Source organism: Mesitornis unicolor, unplaced genomic scaffold (assembly GCF_000695765.1).
Source record: "Mesitornis unicolor isolate BGI_N332 unplaced genomic scaffold, ASM69576v1 scaffold32942, whole genome shotgun sequence".
NCBI lineage: Eukaryota > Metazoa > Chordata > Aves > Mesitornithiformes > Mesitornithidae > Mesitornis > Mesitornis unicolor.
The window spans coordinates 12,804-23,293 of NW_010171779.1; the positions used below are offsets into that span (position 1 = coordinate 12,804).

Genomic DNA, 10,490 nt, shown 5'->3' on the forward strand with positions numbered 1-10,490 from the left:
CAGCTAGAATATTGTTCTTTGTGTCTCTGCTGCTAACTTGCTTTAATTTTTTTTGTGTACTGTCTTTCTTTTGGTAGTAGGAAACCGAAAGTATTACAAACTTTGAACCTTGTAACATTAAAGCTCTTGTTTTATGTCTAGAAAGAAATGTTTCTACTATAGCAAGCCAGAAACCTTCTAGATGAGAAATTTCATTCTGCTAACCTAAAACATGATAGCAATGCGATATTGGACCACATTTAAAGTGATCTAATAATAAGTCTGCTGTGTCTTACAGAAGATGCAGACTACAGTGCCTTTGGTACGGATACAATGACAAGGAAGAAAAATGTCTTATCAAATGTGTTACGTCCAGATAATCACAAGAAGAAGCCACACATTGTCATTAGCATGCCACAAGACTTCAGACCAGTGTCTTCTATTATAGATGTAGATATTCTTCCAGAAACCCATCGTAGAGTACGACTTTACAAATACGGAACTGACAAACCCCTTGGATTCTACATACGAGATGGCTCTAGCGTCAGAGTAACGCCACATGGATTGGAGAAAGTTCCAGGAATTTTCATCTCGCGGCTTGTCCCTGGAGGCCTGGCTCAAAGCACAGGCTTACTGGCTGTTAACGATGAAGTACTGGAGGTGAATGGAATAGAGGTTTCAGGAAAAAGCCTTGATCAGGTTACAGACATGATGATTGCGAACAGCCGCAACCTGATCATTACGGTAAGACCAGCAAACCAGAGAAACAATGTTGTGAGGAACAGTCGGACTTCTGGCAGCTCAGGTCAGTCTACTGAATCTAGTCTTCCAAGCAGCACGCCAAATATTTTAGTAAATTCCTTGCAAGGAGAAGAGGAGAGCGATGAAGAGGACATTATTATTGAAGATAGTGGTGAGCCACAGCAGATTCCAAAAGCCGCACCTACCAGTGAAAGCCTGGAATCATTGACACAAATTGAACTCCTTCATGAGTCCACACAAAATGGATTCCTTCCTTCCAGTGAGATGAACTTGAATCATTCAGGAGGCAGCATTAGCATGGAATATGAAGTACAAGATCCAGATCATAAGTCATTAGAAGAAGATGGAACTATAATAACGCTATGAAATTACATTTGTGTACTTCGTATTAAGTACGGATGCCATATGTGTTTTAATTTGGCTTAATATGTAATACATTTTATACCTCTCCATCTACAGAGCACTGCAGTTAAAGAGGGAAGAAGGTAAATACAAGAAGTTCAAAATTATGTGAGTTGACTAACTTCAGTTAATTCTGCACTTCAATGTAAATACTTCACAGAGTTGGAAGATAGTTGATAAATGACTGGAATTGGATGAGGAAAATTGAAAATGAAGGATAGCTAAGAAATGACTGTGAGCTTGCTTTTAAAGGTACTTTTTTAATGCAGAATACTACTGGTTCTATAGAAGTAAACTTCCATTATCGTATGAGGTTAATTATCTAATGTACTGTGGTTTCATGGTCATCTGAAGTGCTGCTTACGTATGAGGGAGCTGCTTTAGCCACTTCATTCCTGTTCTGGACTGCTGTTAAGCTGGTAGAACTGTTTGTGTGGCTCTGTATGGGGAAACTGAAGAATAAGCAGGAGGTGGGTTGGGAAGAGATGTTCTTGGTTGGTCTGGTTAAGCAACGGGGATATGTGATAATGGTCAGCAAATTAACAATGGTCAGAATTGGAAGGTAGGGGCTTCTGAAATTGACTGTTCCTTTGTAAGTGAATGTGCAACTACAGGCTCATTAGTCATGCACCTTTACTGTTTTTAATGGTAAGGTAAGCTTACTTTTAATGACTATGATTTTGGAATTCAAATGTGAGTCTTAACATGTGTATCAAAGACCTGTTCTCATTTTAGTTTGCAGTATTGAAGGATATAATTGGATTTAGTTGCTAATCCTGGTAAATTTCAAATAAATCAAATGTAAACTTAATGCTATGGAGACAACATAATGTAATCTATGTTAAAACCGCAGTCCTAGTAGAAGCTGTAGAGATTTCTACTAGGAAAGATTTGTTGTAGCAAGTCTGAATTACATAAAAAGTTACTTCAAACCTAAACAAGTTAGAACATCTTAAATTAAATCCCTGATTTAAAAAAAAAGTTTTGAATCAGAGTGAGGCTTTAATAGAACCTGCTTGAGCCATGTGATATTAAATTATTCATTATATTGAACTAAACTGTAAGTGCTGATCTTTCTATGTACCATTGGCTGTGTGTTTTGAATATTACAAAGTTATTATATGTAAAACAAAATGCTGATGACAAGTCCCGATACTGTAAGTGCATAAATATGCATGTAATCAGCTGCAGACTTACTAGGAGAATTGCAGGGAGAGGCTTCTAGTATTTATTTCCCCTATGCCTTTTTAGTATCTCCTGCTTTACCACTTTGTTGCTCAGTTCCCAACCTGTCCCTTCTCTGGAAACAAGTTGTGGCAGGAAAATAAGATGGGGATTAATTGGGTTGGGGAGAAGGATGGATGGAGCTTCAGCAGAGATCCAGCAGTCTATGTCAGCCTCCAAGAGAGAAGCAGGATGCTACCAGTTCTGTACTGTGGTACTGGGCTTACTTGGAGCCATTAGTGTAGGCACTTGGAAGCATGTTCTACCCTGTGGGAAGGTAGGATGAGTGGAGAAGGAGACTGACCCCTTTCTTTTTTTCCCCTCTGTCTTGAAAAAACATCTACCTCTGGTAACTTTACTAACAAGGGACTAAGTTTAATGTTAAGACATCTGTGTCTTTATACGATATCAGAGGCTGAAACTGGTTTTTAAGATTTTTGTAATGATGTAAAAAAAATTGCTTCAGAAATGACTGCTGCTGAATTTTACTAAATGCAAATTTAAAATCCCTATCTCATGAGCAGTAGTATAGTTGAGCCTTCAATACCATTGCAGTTCATGTCTTGTGGATGTCAAGAAAGGCTGTATTCATGCCCTTTTTGATTTATGGAGAGTTGGAATTACAGATAAAGGCACTTTCTAAATACAGGTTAGAGTTCTGCTTTGTCGGCTTTATTTATGGTTTCTTCAGTATGCATATGGAGAGGCCCTAGAGTCTTTTCCAACATGAGCAAGAATTTTGAAGGGTTTTACTTACTTTGCTAATAACTATTAAAAATTAAGTAACTACATCTACTTAGTGTGAAATGAGGAATTTTAAATAGACATGTTTTCTATCAGTGCTGCTCTAAAATTCCTTTATTGAAGGAGGATTGTTTACTTTAAAATATCTTTTTTCCTTTATCAAAAGACTTTCCTTCCTGTATGAACTGATCAGTGGAGGGTGATTTTCATTTATTTTGCTGGTTTGCACTTCTGTGCCTTTCATTTACTTGAATGTGTTGTGAATAATCAGAGGAATAAAGGCACTTGGATGAGAAATGAGGTCCACAGATACAGAAAAAGAACTGGTAGTGCACTTAACACAGGTGTAATGTTTTCATACAGTAGAAATATATTATGGGTCTAATGTGGTACATCGGTATTTTGCAGCTTGGGTAATAGCTTTTGAGCTATTAACTCTCACAGGGGGGCTGGGTCTGAGAATGTGAGTGTTCAAGGTAACTTATTACTTAGGTACAAACACCCAAGTTTAGTGTGCTGCCAAACTGCGCGTTACCTAATCTGTACTTAAAACAGATGCATGAACATTCTGAATATATATGCCAGTATTAAGGACTTACAGAAATTTAACTAGGGTCCTACTCTAAATTGCATGAGAATGAATCTCTTAGGAACTTTCCTGTAAACTGATTAATCTGAATGGGTTTTTTTGACACGTCATGTTTTGTTTTACAGAAATTTGGTAACACGTGACAAAACTAAGCATTTAGGACTTGATAAAAAGATTAAAGAATAAACCTAAAAATGAGTTCTTAAAAGTGTGTCTTTACAGTTACAGTGACAGACTGCACAGCATGTAATTGCTTAATGCTGCGGTTACCATAAAGTTTCTAAAGTTCTTCCATATATTACTAATGCCTACACTGTTAATGATGAAATATTTTTAAATTGTTACTTCAAGATGATCAGTGGTTGATTGAGTGGCTAAACTTAATTTTAAATATAAATGGTACTGGGGTTCAGTATAAGTTTTTCTAAAATATGCTGATATTGTTAGCCTTTCATTCACTACCTCCTAAATTTTTAACATCTTTGCAATTTTCTCCTTGGAAGAAAATACTCAAAGGCTTGACTGTTTTATATAGATTGTATCTTTAGCTAAAATAAAGAAAAATCTGAAAGTGATAGTGAGGATGCTATGCATGATCGACAATATTATGCTGCTATTAATGTAATCTTTGTGTATTAAGTATCCTGTATATGTAAATTGTATTTTCAATCCAGATTTTATAAATTAATTTATAAATATCAAAATTATTTCAAAACGGAATGGAATACAAATTCCTTTGACGAGTGTTCTATGCTGTATACATGCACAGTGGGGGGGGACAAGTCATTCCTTACTTGCGACTGGGAGATCTAAGTGCACCTTAATAGGAAAAAGAACAAATTCTTAATAGAATTAAGATGCATTTACTTTAAAGTTCTGCTTTGGTACTGGATAAGTCAAGCCTAACTGTGAAGCATATGTTTTTTCCACAGCTGAATTAAATTTAGGACAATGTTCTCACAAGCTGTCTTTTAACATGTGTATTTTTGTGAATATTATGTATTTTCTAATTAAATTTTACTTGCAATGTGATTTTTACATGAATGAACTTGTTTAAAATGTCAGATATCAGTATTTTTCTTACAACTTTAATGTATAATGTACCTTGGTATCTCACTGAATGAAGACTGATTTTACAAAATCATGTTAGCTGTAGTTGTATATTAGTGTTATATTTTTACAGACTGGAATAATAAATGGGTATAGAAATAAAATGTTTTTTCTCAATTACTTTGTCAGATAAATAAAAATGAGGAAGAATGCATCCTCTTATTCTCAAGGCTGAACATACATGGGCTTAATTTTTTATTTTTTTTTCTCTTGGGCAGCTAAGTGGGCTCTGTTTTCATAACAGTCTTAAAGGTTTGCTTCCTCTGCTCTCTTCTCCGCAGCAAATCTCTACACATGGAAAGTACACAAGGATTCAAAACATTTGTCCTTCGGTCCTGTTGACTAACCTGTGATGTGCTTATTCCTACAGTAGCTGCAAATAATGAATCTTGTATTGTTCATAGTGAAGTTTAGGTATGAGGCCTGGGAGATGGTTCCTCATCCTCTGTCATCTTTGTCAAGTGCTGCTGGTGAGGTGGAGGTTTTCACTGTTACTGTAAGTATTTGGTGTAACTATTAAAGTTTTGACTTGAACCTATGCCACTTGCAAATGTCTTCTCCCATATCTAATGCCTTGGCGGCCCTTGTAAACATTTACCTAGTGACAAAAGACTTGAGTTTTGTTTAGTCCTTTTGTGTTGGGCTTTTGTGACTGCTGGTCTTGGGGCCAATCATACGACTTCTATTCTGTACCCTCCTTCATATAGCATGCCTAGTTTCATTTGTATGGTTCAGTACTTTCATAGTTGCCAATGTAGCTATGGGGAGGTGACAAAAAGACTGAGAACAGCATTACAGTATCTTAATATTGGTATGCAGCTGAAAGAACCAGTCTAATTCAGCTGTGCCCTCGAGTCTGAATGTCTTGTAACTGGAAGACATTTCTTCACTTTGCACAGAACCTGATGGCTCACCCGTTTCATAAAGGAATGCTGAAATTAGTATGGTGTTCTTGAAATGCTGTGAGCTTTAAAACTTCATCCTGCCTATATTAAAATTAAGGTGTAGTATTTTTCTAACTTCAGGACTTCGATCCAAACACATAAAACTGAAATGAGGAGAGGCTTCCAAGTTACTGACTCAGAGTTCTTTAGCCTGTGAATTGTTGTCAGAGCAAGTACCTTTCTAATACTGCAATTAGAAAGCTGAAATTTTTCAAATACTGTGTACTTTGAAAAAATTAGATATGAAAAAATGAGGAGCAAAATCTGAAGGATTGCAGACAGACTGCAAGACTAGACAATAAAATGGCAAACATTTAAGTGTAGGTTAAGTGTGCATGTGTGGGTGAAAATCTGTCTTCGTTTTGCGTATGTAATGAGGAATGAATGCCAAGCTGACTTACCTCTCAGGAGGCAGTGGAGTCACAGTGCAGAAGCTAATCTGGGACACTTCAAGGGAATGAGGCTAAAATGCATATTCTTGCAGGTCAGGCATACTATTTCTCCAAATTAATGTAATCCGTACTGGTGGTTTTTCTGAACTAAGATACTTAATTGTAAAGGAAGACTGTAACTTTCACTCCTTGAGGAAGAAATGCGATTTTTTTAATACCCTGTAATAACATTTGCCCTTTAAATGCCAGCAGTACTTATTTTTTCTCAAGGTAATGGGCTCTTAACAGTGTTAGGACTTTGGTTATTTTTTTAAAACTGAAAATTTATGTATGTTTGCAGCTACAAAGACTTTCTGGGATTTTCATAAGTAATCAACTGAAAACCATCCTCTCCTTGGTATACCAACAGGAGAAAGATTTAGACTAGTGCTAAATGGCCCTTTGAAGTTTTCTCATCTTCAAACTAGCTGTGACATTGTAGCTTCAGACTTGCGTGTATTACTTCTAATGAACGTGTGTTCCTTGCAATACAATTATCAGTATTCAGCTACTATATATGTAGTAGTTGCATGTGGTAATGCTCGCAAGGAATAATCAGCTTCAAGGTAGCTTCATAAATTGCTTCCAATACTAGCATGAGGAAAAATGTGTTGGACGGTAACAATATTGTTCTTGGATGCTGTAGAAGTATGCAAGAAATGGTACAGCTGGTTCTTGGAGAGGCAAGATTGTAGCCAGGATTTAAGAATTCAGACTCCTTGTGCAGCTATGATAGATCACTTGTGTACTTTCCCTCTCAAATAGGAGGTAAATTTGTCTCTGAGGACTTAATGTAGTATGCTTGATTTTAAAAGTGCTTTAGAAATACAAAGCACAAAGTGATTTGAAGAAGTGCTGTGCTATTCAACAAACATTTCTTAATACAGCAATTCAGAAATGTTGCTAATAAGATGTAATTTCCTGTTCTTCCTATTAACATTCCTTTCTACTTGAATTACCATTCTATTACCTGATAATACAAGGAAATACCTTGCATTTCATCTATGTAAAAGACTTGCATCAGGCTCTATGATGGTAGGTTTAAGAAAGTATGTAAGAGCATATTTTGTTGCCCTTACGTTTGCTTTCCACAGGAGAATGGGGTTCTTTTTCTCTATGGTGCAGTGACTTCAGAATGCTTTCTTTTGAGCACCTGGCAATACCTAGTTACTGGTAATGGCTTTATTTTGTAGTCCCAGGTGCCTTGGCAATGCTCAGAAACAAGGAGAAGAGTTTGAGGGACAGATGAGAACAGCAGATTATGTGAAAGGAGCTAGAGAAGGTAGGGACATCATCCAGTGCAGGGCTTCATGCTTGTATAAAAAACATTTTATTGGTGTGGTTATAGCAAACAAAGCTGATGTGTACCATAAAGTGGTGTGTCTAAATCAGTTCTGAAAATAAGTGCAAGACAAAATGGAGATAAGAGTAAAAAGTTGGAAGCAAGTAGGAGATAATGCTAATGGAGGAGATTAGAGTCCCCGCATATTGCACAAAGGAAAACTTAATTTTGCAATGAACAGAAGTGTCTATTTTATTAATAAGCTGGTCAAATAAAAGATACCATCTCTACCTGCAAGCCTGGCTTCTCCCATTAGACACTCATAGCTGTAACAATAACCTCTAGGCATGAAAAGGATATTGCTGTTGAGACACTGCAATTCCTACAAGGCCTTTCCTTTTTTTCCCTTTTCTTTTGCTGCTTTGCTATTGCTCTGGATATTATGAACCCAGTTAAAAAAAAAAGAGTTCTCATCTTTGTTGCATGATGCAAAGGATTTGGAATTCTTAAAATGCTGAGGAGAAAGTATTGGATATATAGACATAGATTTCTCTGACTTTCTGAATGCTACGTAAGGTTACGTAACATGCTTGGACACGTAATTCGGAAATATTAAATCCTAATAGCTTAAATCCCCCAATAACCTTGTTACTGAGTCTGCCATTCATACTCTTTCTATCCTGTGTTGTACAATGAGAAAAGTAGATATATTTTGCAAACTTACGAATAAAGAAGCTAAAACTTAATGCAAAAAACTACTTGCAAAAGACAACTTGGGTATTTTATTAAACATTGAAATGCTATTAACTGCCTTTCAGAAATACTTCAGGTGGTAACTGGATCTGTATAATGTAGAAAAATGGTTTGATTTTTTGAGTCATCCTGAAAAGTTAGTATCTCGAAAAAATGAAGTAATTCAGCATGTGACTTTCTTTGTATTTTGACTGTGCTCTATACTGAAGTACTGTTAGGATAGTGAAGATAGAAGGGTTATCCTAACCGTACAGCTGGACGCAGAGCTCACAAAGCCACTTGGTCATAGAAAAAGAAACACAGTGCATGTTCTGTTCTTTTTAACGCTGTTTTCTTTTAAGAGTTTTCCTCTACTGTAAATAATTCATGCCAGTGCTAAAGCTCGCGTGTATCGCATAGTCTATATGGAATTATCAAGAGGAATCTAAGTTGGTCTTACATTTCTAAAGCACCTGAAGTACTCTCCTTGGCTCGTTGTTTTTATTCTAGGCATACTTCTTTATGTTAATCCTCCTATGATAGATAACTTAGTTTTGTAACAGTTAATCTGTGAAATAAAAAGGTAGGAATATTTATTCCTGATCTGTTAAAGCTTCCCAAATGCACTTTCCAAATCTCACTGAAGTCTTACCTGGTGCATCCTTCCCTCACAGAAACACTTCTTTCAAAGATACAAACCCCTGGGGTCTACAGCATAAATTGTACCAAGAGAACAGGTATTTGCAAAACTCTGCAAGCTCTCCAGGTCTAGGCAGCCTTCTTGCTAGCTCTGCAAATACATAGCAAGAAGGCTGGAGAGCTTGCAATCGAAGCGAGAAATAAAGTACTGAGAGATGTAATGTGTTTCTCTGTTGTGCAGTGCTTTTCAGTGGAAGACCAGGAAGATCAAGTTTTGCAAATACCTTACAATCTTTCAGATAAGAGGTTTTTAGTAACCACAAGTGTAGCATAAAAGAGTCTGTCTGGGGCTGTTGTCAGGATGACATAGATTAGGTTCAGATCACTGTGTGTGTTCCTATTCCTGAGGTAAGATTTGGAGAAGCCCTGCAACCAACCTATTAGCTCTTTCTTCTGTTTCTTCAAGTACCTCTTCCAGCCTGGCTGCTTTTGTCTTCTTAGCAAACCACAGTCTACAAATTCAATATTTTCTTATGAGTGCTAAACTGAATTTAAACGTATCCCATTATTCAGCAATAATTTGTCATCCATAGCCAAGAAAAGCTTTGGATGACAGTGCAGGCCTGTTGTGGCCTTCTGCTCTGCCAGCACTCAAATGTAGTGTTACATAGTCTTTTTTAATAACTGCGATGGAATAACGCTCTAGTGACTAACAAGCACATTGCTTTCTTCAGGGCAGTGGATGACATTTTATCTAGTTTTGTGCAGATTTCATGTTTATACAGTGTCTAATGGATTTCTGTCTCCCTTGGTTGTGGCTATCTGCAAACAAAACTTCTGAAACTAGGTAAAGTCTCAAACGGATCACTAGGAAATACTGCATAATGCTCTATGTTCCCACTACTACAGAGTCCACTTGGCTGTGGTATGTGTCCTCAGCACAAGATGCGTGGACCAAACTTGAGGGCAGGCTGCTTCTGACCTCTTCCAACTGAGAATAACACACAGTTACTGAGAAATCCTCCTACGGTTCTATCTACTGATCCTTGACTGATCATTAGTTATCAAGTAGGTCCTATGTCCTGCTAAGAGGAGAAAGAACTGACAAACTGAGAACAGATGGTTATTTTTGTCTCTAACTGCTGCCTTTATAGTCTGTCCTCTAAAATACTGCTTTGGTGTTAGACTGTTTTGAAGGAGATTAATGCTCTAAGGAAGAGCATCTTTTGCAGGGAAGAAGCATCCAAGAAAAGTCTCTTTTTACTGCGAGTGTCTCACAGCTCCATCCTCAGAAGGATAGGGTGTTTTTGTGACAGGCACTGTGTCAGAAGTTCTGCACTGTCTAATACAAAACAGAATGTCTCTAACCTCAGGTCAATTTAAATGCCTTGTAAACAGGGCATAGAAACGGTCAGGGAAGGGAAGCCCTGTGTCTCAGCTGTGGCTTTACTTGGTGTGGGTTTGGGTGAGTCCTTGTTCCCTGGGTGCGGTGTCACGACTTGAAACAAGAATGTTCAGTGTCCCTTTGGCCCTCGTCTCCTCGGGGGGGGATTGCGGCTCGCGCTCCCAGCTCGAGCGAGGGCGTCGTTAACGCTGAGCACGCGGACACCAGTTTCAGCGTCCCGGCCGTCGCGGTCGCCTCGCGCCCGCCG

At 37.6% G+C, this 10,490-nt stretch overlaps 1 protein-coding gene across 1 annotated transcript in view; it reads left to right on the forward strand.

Moving 5' to 3' along the window:
- Nucleotides 1-1,464, forward strand: part of PARD6B (par-6 family cell polarity regulator beta) — a gene marked incomplete at its 5' end in the record, with an annotated part of 9,762 nt that extends 8,298 nt beyond the window's left edge. The window contains one exon of the mRNA XM_010180149.1: nt 278-1,464. Coding sequence (XP_010178451.1) covers nt 278-1,107 — 830 coding nt within the window. The remainder of the gene's footprint in view (nt 1-277) is intronic.
- Nucleotides 1,465-10,490: the final 9,026 nt, after the last annotated feature.